This window comes from Phocoena sinus, chromosome X (assembly GCF_008692025.1).
Source record: "Phocoena sinus isolate mPhoSin1 chromosome X, mPhoSin1.pri, whole genome shotgun sequence".
Classification (NCBI taxonomy): Eukaryota; Metazoa; Chordata; class Mammalia; order Artiodactyla; family Phocoenidae; genus Phocoena; species Phocoena sinus.
In genome coordinates, this window is record NC_045784.1 from 39,683,059 (window position 1) to 39,694,033 (window position 10,975).

Below are 10,975 nucleotides of genomic sequence, written 5' to 3' on the forward strand. Positions count from 1 at the left end.
TTTCCTTGTTTAACAAGTATCAAGAGAAAGGTGAGAAATCTTCTCATTTCAGTTGAAAATGAAATCTGTGAGTGCTTATCTCAAATTTGACTCAGAATTACGTGTCTATGTGGCAAAATACAAGCATCGGTTTCACACTGAAGAGCTAATTTTTATTCTTTATTTTTAGTTTAAAAAATCATATTCTTGTGTATATAGGTCTACAAGGAGATTAAGATTATAATGATTGTATAACTGCCTATATTTCAGCCTGATCATGCCAGTCAGTAAAAAAACCTTAATTTTTAGGTCTCACATAAAATTGTGTCTTAGGCTCTATTTTTATTCATATTGCTTTGTCAATATGATTTTAGTAGCTTTGCTTATTTAACACTGTCTATATTTTCATGTTGTAAACAGCATTAATTAAAATGAATTTATAACCTTAATTTAAATTAAATCAACTGAACCTACTTTTTGAAAAAGTAAATCCCACCTTGGATTAAAACAGTTATTTAACAGAAATGTATGATGCTGCCTTATGAATTTTTTTAATGTATGAAAAGGAAACAAAGGAAAGCTAAGCTTAACTACCTGTTTGTTTCTCAAGAAAACCTGGCTAAAAGTCATTTTTTGTTTTAAATAAGGGAGAAAACTACTCTTGCTCATACCATTATACCACATTTCATACCTTACGGCACCCTCTACAGTAGAAACTCTGAGAGGATTTTTAGGCCTACTTGAATAAGGAGAAAAGAGGAGAAATCAAGTAGGAAATTTTACAATACAACAAGAAAGAAACCCTTGACGTTTCCCCTAGTACACTCCCACTGGTGTTAGAGTTAAGATCCCTTGTGAGAAAAGGAAACCACACAGACTAGGTTAATTAATTTGCTGAAATCAACAAATCCACAGAAAACTATTACTCTTTACTCAAAAAGACAATTATTATTGGATCACTACATCTACAACTCATGGATCATGCTAAGGTACCATGGGCTATAGAAATCATCTTTATGCAGGAGTTCCCCAAGACTTGAAAACCATTTCAAAGTTTCCTCTGGGGTAAAAAGATTGTGGGATGATGAAAATATGTTGGAACTAGTTAGATAGAGGTGACAGCTGCAAAACACTGTGAATGTACTAAATGCCACTGAATTGTACACTTTGAAATGGTTAATGGTTGACTTTATGTTATGTGAATTGTACCTTAATAAAAAACAAAAACAAAAAAACACTGAGAAAGGCTGACTAGGATCAGTTGAGACTTCCTGAAGGGTAAGAGACTAGATTTGGCCTTGAAGGATGTTGAAGATCAGAATTTAAATCAGAGGCAAGAATTGGTGGAGATGGCTCTAACGAGAGTGTTTTTCAAACTCTGACTGCCACAATAACAAACAGATTTTAGCGCAACCCAGTTCACGTACACACGTGACAGAAACAAAAGTTCATGAAACAATACTTACTCTTCCCAAGCATAATACACTGATTCTTTTATTCTATTCTACCGTATTCTGTTTATTTTTTTCTTTTCCCTTTTCTTTTTCCTAAATCCTGGTCATGATTCATTAAATTGATCTCACAAAATGAGTGACAAACTCTAATAGCCTGGGGTCTCAGGTTAAGGGCTTTGGACCTGATGCAGGTTATTTTAAGGCCATGGAATTGACCACTAAGAACATAGTCAGGAATCTGCCGGCAGAATTTTAGGCTGGAAAACCCTCTACCTTGTGAATAAAGTGATTGTTTTACGATTATATTTGTCACTGAGCTAAACTTAAATTGGCTTAGCTAACACCACACAATGAAATCAATATGTGTACTATGTATTACTCATAGTTTTTCTCTCTCAGTTGTTTATCATTTAAATTGCTGGTAAATTCCCCAAAGAGTGATTTTTTTCCTACATTAATATATAGGCTTATATTAATCTAGATAAAAATAAATTTCAAGGTATTTCTGTAAGAGAGACAGTTTCTAAATATGTTTTATTTTACTGTTGTGAATTCAAAAAATTTCTTTTTCTTCTTAAGGAAACAGTTGCTTCACTATAAATTAGAGGATGGACTACTTACGACAAACCCTCCTAAGATGGTGGCGAGGTAGCTTCATAAAAAACAGAAAGTGTGCTCCTCATTATTCATTAGAGACATTCAGGATCAGCTACACAACCATCTGTCTAAAATGCTGTAGAAAGGATTTTCAGCTTTGGCTGGAAGTGTCCCTTTTAACTTTAATATCCTATCATTCTTGACAATATGCCTGACATTCTCTTAGCTCAATACAAATCCAGCATGTAAATTCTTGGAAAAAAGATACTTCGGGTCTGGAATTGTGATCTTTCCCTAAGGTTTGCAATTAATTCACATCAGAATAATTTTAACGTCATCAGTGATACAAATGCTTATATTTTAGAAAGCACAATACTTCTTGTATTTCAGATATAGAAGGAGAGGTTGCACATCACCTAGTTGTGGACAGAAACCAATCTATCGCTCCTGACTACCAGCAGCTAATTAAGGGGGGGAGCAAGTTCTTTTTTTAATTTCTAAGAAAAAGCGTAAAAGTTAGTTAGCTTGTGTTATAATTTTAAACCCAAACAGCCAGTAATTATGCTATCTCCAGGAGGCCAAGGTTTTTCTCTCAATAATTTAATTAAGCAGACAAAGCTCTGTAATAGGCAGGAGGGAGGCGGGGATAGAAAGGCCAGATTTGGCTTTACTGACTCTGACCATTCTGTGCCAGAGAACATCCAATCTTTTAACTAAGTGCAAGGTTTTAAAAATATCAATTTTTTGTCAACACATAGCACCTTTAGCCGCAAGGCTAGTGTAACAATTTTTTTTAATGCAGCCACCTGCTTTGGGCACATACTAGGATACTCAGTATATAAATACTGATTTGTTGAATGACAGCCCAAGGTATCTAATAAGTATACTGTCATTCTCTAGTTCTCACACACACACACCCTCCTATTGGTCTGAGGCATGAAGTAAATAAATATTTTTTTAAATACACTCACAAGTCTAGAAGCAGACCCACACATATTTTGGATACTTGACTTATGACAAAAGTAGCTCTGCAGAGAAGTGGAGAAAAGGTGGCCATTTCTAAAAAATGTATTAAGGACAACAGAACCCAAATGGAGTAGCTTATGCTAAGCCCCATGTTACCAAACTGAAATTCAACTTAGTTACAGTTTCAGCTCTCCCAGAAATAGAATCTTAAACCAATCAACCATGAATCTCCTAATCAGCATTAGTTAGGTAATCTGCCTGAGAAACCCCTGCCATTCCCTATAAGGAAAGTAACCTTACAATAACCAATCCGATTTTTTGCCTAGTACAACTTCCCTACAAAATCTCTTGCCTTGTATAGCTCTTAAGAGCTCCTTTCCATCTGCCTGATTCATTAATCACTGAATAAAGCCAGTAAAGCTCTTCAAAATTTACTCAGAATTGCGTTCTTTAACAAATGGTTCTGGGTTAACTGAATATCCACATGGGGAAAAATACAACCTGACCCCTCTACCTCTTTTCATACACACACACGAAAATGTATTCTAGTTAGATTATAGATCTAAACATGAAAGGTAAAAACAACGAAATTTCCAGATGACACAGGAAAATATCATCATGAACTTGGTGTAAGGAACTATTTCTTAAATAGGAAACCAAAAGCACTAATTTAAAAGAAAAAGTCTTCATCAAAAACATCATTAAGAGAGTAAAAAGGCCAACCACAGACTAAAAGACACTTACAACACAAATATCTGACAAAGGAGTCATGTCCAAAATCTATGTAGAACTCCTACAAATCACTAAGAAAAGGGCAGGCAACCCACCAGAGATTAGACAAACGACAAATAGACACCACACAAAAGAGAATATCCAAATGACCAATAAATGTGTGAAGTGTGCTCAATTTCGTTAGGAATCAGAGAATCGTGGATTAAAACGAGAGTCACACTACGCCCACTGACCAAAACAACTAAAATTTAAGAGACTAACAATATCAAGTGTTAGAAAGGCTATGGAGCAACAGGAACATAAAATGCTGGTGGGAATTTAAATTGGTATAAGCGCTGTGACAGCATCCACCAAAGCTGAACATAAGAATGCCATTTGAAAAATTAAAAATTAAAAAAAATATTAAAAAAAGAACTTTACTAAAAAAAAAAAAGAATACCATTTGATCTGGCAATTGTACTGAGAGACATGAACAGGAATAGTCACAACAAAGTATTCTTAATAACCCCAAACAAACCAAATCTCTATCAAGAGTAAAATGTGTATATAAATGATGTCATACTCATACAGTGGAATACTCTAGAGCAATGAAAACATACAAACTATCTCTAAAGACAGCCACATGAACAAATCCCACAAACAATGTAGAGCTTAAAAAAAAAAAAAAGCCAGTCACAAAAGAATAAAAACCGGACATTTGCATTGATAGAAATTTCAAAAGCAAGCCAAACCGAACTATAGTGGTAGCAGCCAGGAGAGGAGTTGCCTTTGGAGAATAGAGAAGGGGTAAAGACCAGAAAGGGTCATAGGTAGGGTTGCCATGTAAAATACAAGCTGCTCAGTTAAATTTGAATTTCAGATAAACAACAAAGAATCTTTTAATATATGTAGGTCCCATGCAATATTTGGGACATGTATTTTTACTTGGTAAATCCGGCAACCCTAGTCAACGTTGATGCTTTGGGAGTCCTGGTAATATTTTCTATTTTGATGTTCATTCTGTGATCATCCATTGTGCACTTTTCTGTATATGTGTTATACTTCACAATTTTTTAAAAAAGCAAAAGTACACTCAGTGCAGCCTTGCAGATTTTAAAATATCTCATTCAACCACTGTTCTTCCTTCCCACCCTTAATCACTGCATGTGAGAGCTGTGGATCTGAAGTGTTGCTAGGCCCAAAGCTGTGGGCTCTACGTTCAATTTTGATTACTTTTACACAGCATGCTTCTTTACTTCTGGAATCTTTTTTCATGCCCTGCCTTTCAAGGGTCTTACTTAATTTGTGTGAGCTTAATCTTACCAAAGGGCAACATTAGGTTGGAAGGCCAGCCTCTACACATCAGCCAAGAAATGCACAAACCAGTGTTCAAGAAACAAGTTGAACTGGCCAGCTAACCTGTGGGGGTCAGAATGCAGTGGCCTGAAGCTATAAAGATAAGTGGTACTTTAGGGCCAACAACTTGGATGCAGACACTGTTCAGGATCCATAAAGTCGAATGCTTCAATCTGCTGCCTGCTTTCTAAACTTAACAGAGGTTTACACAAATACCTTGAGTGGCTCCAGCAAGTTCCCTCCCATCAGTGTATTACTTACCTACTTCCTACAGACACAAATGGAAAACCCAAGTAAAGAGTAGTGACCAGTGCAAACAAAAACCTGAATCATTTTTCTGCTGTGGTTTAAATAAGATGCTATTTACTGGCAAAAGTTCTTGCACGCTCAGGGTTTTTAATGTTGTTGTGTTGTGTCGTTTGGTACTTTCATCTTGTTTTGAAATGAACCATTCCCAATTCTAAATGAAGAAAGAACTCCTCCAACTTTGGATCGTTCACTATAAAGTTTAGGATCAAACTTTATAGGCAGGTGGAACCCTTATCTGCCCCCTACCAGCCTTGAGAGTGCCAGGTTTCTTCACTCTAATAGCAAACTCTTTCACAAAGGGTATTAAGGATTGCGATTAGGCTCCTGGGCTGTGGAGACTGGTTGCCTGGAGGGAACCCAGCTTCACCACTGAGATTGAGTAGCTCTGGCCAGTGAGTGACTGACTCATCACTCTGTGCCTCAGTTTCCTCCACTGCAAAATGGGAATTAAAAATAGTAGCTAATTCAAAGGGCTGTTGGGAACATCTAATGCTGTGTAAGGTGATTAAAGCACAGCTCCTGGCACACCTTCAACGCTCAACGATGATTATCATCATCAACCTACCATCGGCTACCTTCGAGGGTCCTAACACCTATAAGGACTCTACTTCTGTATCTAACGTAGGAAAAGTATCCAGATGCAGTTGGGGAGAGGGGGAAGGGGAGGTAGAGAGTAAGGGTTCCACCAGTCTACAAATTTTGGTCCAAGCTGCGCCCAGTCCACAGAAGGCGAAGCAGCGTCACGAGGCCTCCAGTAGGGGCCGGGGGAGTGTCCACACCTGGACCCCAGACTCCTGCCGGGACCTCTGACCTCGGGCGCCCTCACTACTCACGTTGCGGTTGAAGCTGTGGCCCGGCAGCAGCGGCAGCGCCATGGCTCTGAGCGTCCGAGGGTGAAGGGGCCGAGAAGAGGGGCCGGCAAGCAGCTGCCACCCTGCAGCCGCGCTGTTTGACCCCCGACCCCACGTTACCTCGAGACCGAAATAGGTGTCACGAAAGGAGAAGGGGCTTCGACAGGCCGGGAGCTCGGGGCGGGGCCGGGGCGGGGCTAGGGGAAAAGCTCCCCGCCCGCACCTCCCCCAGCCCATCCCACCCACTCAGCCGGGTACGGGTCTCCCGAGGCTTTTCTCTCTACACACATTGTGCAAACACAAAGGCTGACGACCGCACCATTCCCCGCCCCCGGGGCTCGCTGGTTTAACCCTTGGATAGGGCTCAAAGCCTTTCATGTACTGAAGCTCTTCTGTTGCTTGCACATTTCTTGCCTTTTGGTTATTAAATTTAGTTCAAACACACAGAAAAGTGCAGAAAATAAGATGACACCCGGGTGCTCACAGAAATGTAACACCAGTGAATGTTACATTTACATCAGATTTAATTTTGTAATTAAAACGTTCCAGATGAATCCAAAGCCACACATACCCTCATCTGTCTCCCCACCCCCACCCGCGCGATCACCAGCACCGGAGAAAACCCATTCAGCGGTAACCACCATCCTCCGTCCTTTCTCTGTATCTTTTTATATTTGAACTAAACATTTGTAAGATGCTCGTTCCTGGTGCAATCATGGTGGCCAGGGGCCGCGTGAGTTGGCACAAAATGCAACCTCTGTCAGTCCATCATGCACCCAAGATGCCCAAGCCAGAAGCTCCTCTCCCCACGCCTACAGCTAATCCCTCCCTGAGTCCTACTCTACTCTTTGGACGTGCTGGGTATCTCTCAGCCACCACCCCTTCTGTCTCAATCGAGACCCCATTATTTCTTGTCTGGTTTTCTTTTAAAACAAGCGAACAACAACAAAGAAAACAACTAAATAATCTTGCCTCCAGAGCCATCCTCTTATATAATTCATGATGCACCTGTTAACTCTTCTGCTTCAATATTCTTCTATCCTTTACGAGGCAGGCCAGCTCCTTAGCCCAGTCAGAGCCTATGTCAGGAGGCGCCCACGAACTCCTTCCATCCCTTTCTTTGCCCCGCTCCTCTACTCCAGCTCCGAGAAACCACTGGCAGTTTCCAAACCGGGCTCTGCAGTTTCTCCCCTCTGAGATTTTGCAAATGTCACTATCTGCTAGAAAACACCCTTCCTTCCTATCTTTAACCTGGGTAACCCCTTCTTGTCTTTCAGGACTTGGTTAAGTGTGGGAGAGAGGTGTGGAAGACTTTGTCATTTCTGGGAAAACTTCCTCCACCCTCTCCAACTTCCCCATCTGTATTAGGTGCCCATTCTAATGGTGGCTTTTGTGGTACTGCATTGTAATCATGGTTTTACTTGACTCTCTTCAAATGCCCCCAAGTTCTTCCAGGGCAGGGACTCTATCTCCTTTTTTATTCATTGAAAGCATACATTATTGGTTTTCTATGTTTATAAATTTTACACTATAAATTTCTTTTTAAAATTTTATTTATTTTATTTATTTATCTTTGGCTGTGTTGGGTCTTCGTTGCTACGCGTGGGCTTTCTCTAGTTGCAGCTAGTGGGGGCTACTCTTCGTTGCGGTGCGCGGGCTTCTCATTGCAGTGGCTTCTCTTGTTGCAGAGCACGGGCTCTAGGCGTGCGGGCTTCAGTAGTTGTGGCACATGGGCTCAGTAGTTGTGGTTCCCTGGCTCTAGAGCGCAGGCTCAGTAGTTGTGGCGCACGGGCTTAGTTGCTCTGCGGCATGTGGGATCTTCCCGGACCAGGGCTCGAACCCGTGTCCCCTGCATTGGCAGGTGGATTCTTAACCACTGCACCGCCAGGGAAGCCCTACACTATAAATTTCTGCTACCTGCTTTTTTCACCTAGGATTTTGGTTTTGAGATTTCTACATGTTAACACATGTAGATCTATTTCATTCATTTTAAACAAATTGTATGATTATACCACAAATCACTGATGCCTCTGTTGTCATCTGTTGATGACGATGAGGTTGTTTCCAATTTTTCAGTAGTTATCAACAATGCTGCAAAGAACAACCCTCTCCTGTTTCTTTGGAGATTATCTAGGCTATATACCTAAAGGTGGAATTGTTCACACCTTCATCTGTACTAGATCTCCAGAATCTTTGAACCAATTAAGAAAGTTCCCCTTTCACCTTCATCCTTTCAACAATAGGTATTATCAAATTGTATACTTTTGAACAATCATCTGAATAAATGTGAAATGGTATGCCATTGTTATTTTAATTTGTTTCTCCCTAATTCCTAGTGCAGTTGGTCATCCTTTCACAGGCTTGTTACCTTCTTCTGTGATGCATCCATTCATATCCTTTGCTGATTTCTCTATTTGATCATTTGTAATTTTTAATATATATTCTGGATACTAATCTTAGGCATAGCAAATATCTTCTCATCATTTGTGGTTTGTCTTCTCCATTTATAGATTTCTTTATTGTACATGAATGTCATTTTACTTGGATCATTCTTTCCCATTATGGCTTGTGCTTTGTATGTAAATTCAAAAAATCCTATAGAAGAAAATTATTCTCCTACATGTTCTTACAAATATTTTTAAATGTTTCTTTTTTCTTACTTTTTAAATTGAAATAATTTCAAACTAATAGAAAAGTAGCAAGAATAATACAAAGAACTCCTGTTTGCCCTTCACCCAGATTCCCCCAATTGTTTTATATTTTACCATTTGTGTTTAATCATTCCTTCTGTGTATACAAATTTTCCCTTTTAGAGTAAATACCAGACATCATGTCCCTTTATCCCTAAATACTACAGTGTATATTTCCTAATAACAAGGACATTCTCTTACATAACTGGAGTACAATAATCAAAATCAGAAAATTGGTATTAATTGAGTACTATTTCCTAATCTAAAATATTTAATTCAAATTTTGTCAATTGTCCCCAAAATGTTCTTTTTAGCAAAAAAATTAGTTTAAAAAATCTGGTCCAGAATCTCATCTAACATCACAAATTAGTTGTCACATCTCTTTATTCTCCTTTGATCTGGAACAGTTCTTCCATCTTTCTTTGTCTTTCCTGACCTTTATATTGTTGAAGAGAATAGGCTTCTTCAACAAAAATAAGAACATTATTTGGTAGAATGTTCTTCAGTTTCGGTTTGACCAGTGTTTTCTCCTGAGTAAATTACTGTCTTTTTGTTCATGGCATTTTAGCAGGAACACCACAAGAGGAACGCTGTGTCCTTCTCATTCATCAAAGGAGCAGGTACATAATGTGTATTTTAACCATCAATACTGAAGTTAACTTTGATGACTGGTTAAGTGGTGCATGCCAAGTTTCTCCACTGTAGTGACTTTTGTTTGCCTTTCTTATTAATAAGAATTCTGCAAGGTGATCATTTGGAACTATGTAAATACCAAGTTCCTCATTAAACTACTAGCATCAATGATGATTTTGCCCAAATCATTTATTACCACTGTGATTGCCAAAGGATGATTTCTTAACTCTACCATTCTTTCTACATATATTAGTTGGCATTCTTCTACAAGGAAGAACTTTTCTTTCTCTCCATTTACTTATTTATTCATTCATTTACATCAGAATGGTCTACAGACTCTTGTTTTATTCCATGCATTATAATCTGTTACTATTATTATTTATTTTGATGTTAAAATGGTCCTACATTTGGTCAGTGGGAGTCCCTCTAAGCTGACTCCTCTGTTCTTTTGATTTTCCCTACCATTTTTCAAGTACTTCCTTGTACTCTCACTACAAGATATTCAAGATATCTATAGTATAGGTAGACATAGATAGGCACAGATAGCTATGTCTCTTTCCATTTCTGTCTTCGGATAGATAGATAGATAGATAGATAGATATAAAGACATAGCAAAACCCTTGAGTTTATACTGATATGTCCAATTTCAGTCAACACAATAGAGTATGTGGTCGAGTTCCCCTTTCCACATCTATAATGCCCTTCTCAAACTGTAAGAAATGTGATTCCAGTTACTCTCAAAATATTTACTTATTTGCTCAATACTAAAAGACCCCCAAAGCAGTTTCAGAATAGCTAACTCATGTCATTGTGAAAACAAACCTACTAACTAAAGTTCAGTATATGTTTTCAGGGTTTTTTTCTTTAGTCTTAATGTATTTAGTCAAAATACCGTGTTCCAAAATGAGTTGGGTGTGTTTCCCGACTCTTGTCCTCTCCTCCCTGTTTAGAGTGATTATGTTACTCATTTGAAAAAAAGTCTGGTTCATTCTTTTCCCATTTGTAGCTCTCGCTCAGATTTTTGCTCCATCCTTGTCTGTTTCTCCTTTGTCTTTCTTATTTTGTAGTTGTGTTTCTCCCTTTTCCATTTGATTAATTTAGCTAGTGGTTTATATATTTTGTTACTTTTTTCAAAGAACCAGAATTTTGATTTATTACTCTGACCTACTGTTTTCTATTCCTAATCTTCATTATTTTTCTGCTTTTACCTTTATTTTTTTCTTCTTTGTCCTTTCTTGTGGCTCATTTGTTGTTCTCTCTCACTTTTTAAGTTGATATAATTCACTCATTTTTATTGATTTAAGTGTTTAAGTGTATGAATTTTTCCTCTGAGTTCTACTTTAAATGTATCCAATAGTGTCTGATATGTAGTGTTTTCATACTCGTTTCTTTGTTTTTAAAGATATTCTGTAATGTTGGCTTGTATTTT

General features: G+C 38.3%; 1 protein-coding gene across 1 annotated transcript in view; it reads right to left on the reverse strand.

Moving 5' to 3' along the window:
• Positions 1–6,369, reverse strand: part of EFHC2 (EF-hand domain containing 2) — a 203,591-nt gene extending 197,222 nt beyond the window's left edge. The window contains 1 exon segment of the mRNA XM_032619729.1: positions 6,206–6,369. Within this exon segment, the coding sequence (XP_032475620.1) occupies positions 6,206–6,247 (42 nt within the window). The 5' untranslated portion in view covers positions 6,248–6,369.
• Positions 6,370–10,975: the final 4,606 nt, after the last annotated feature.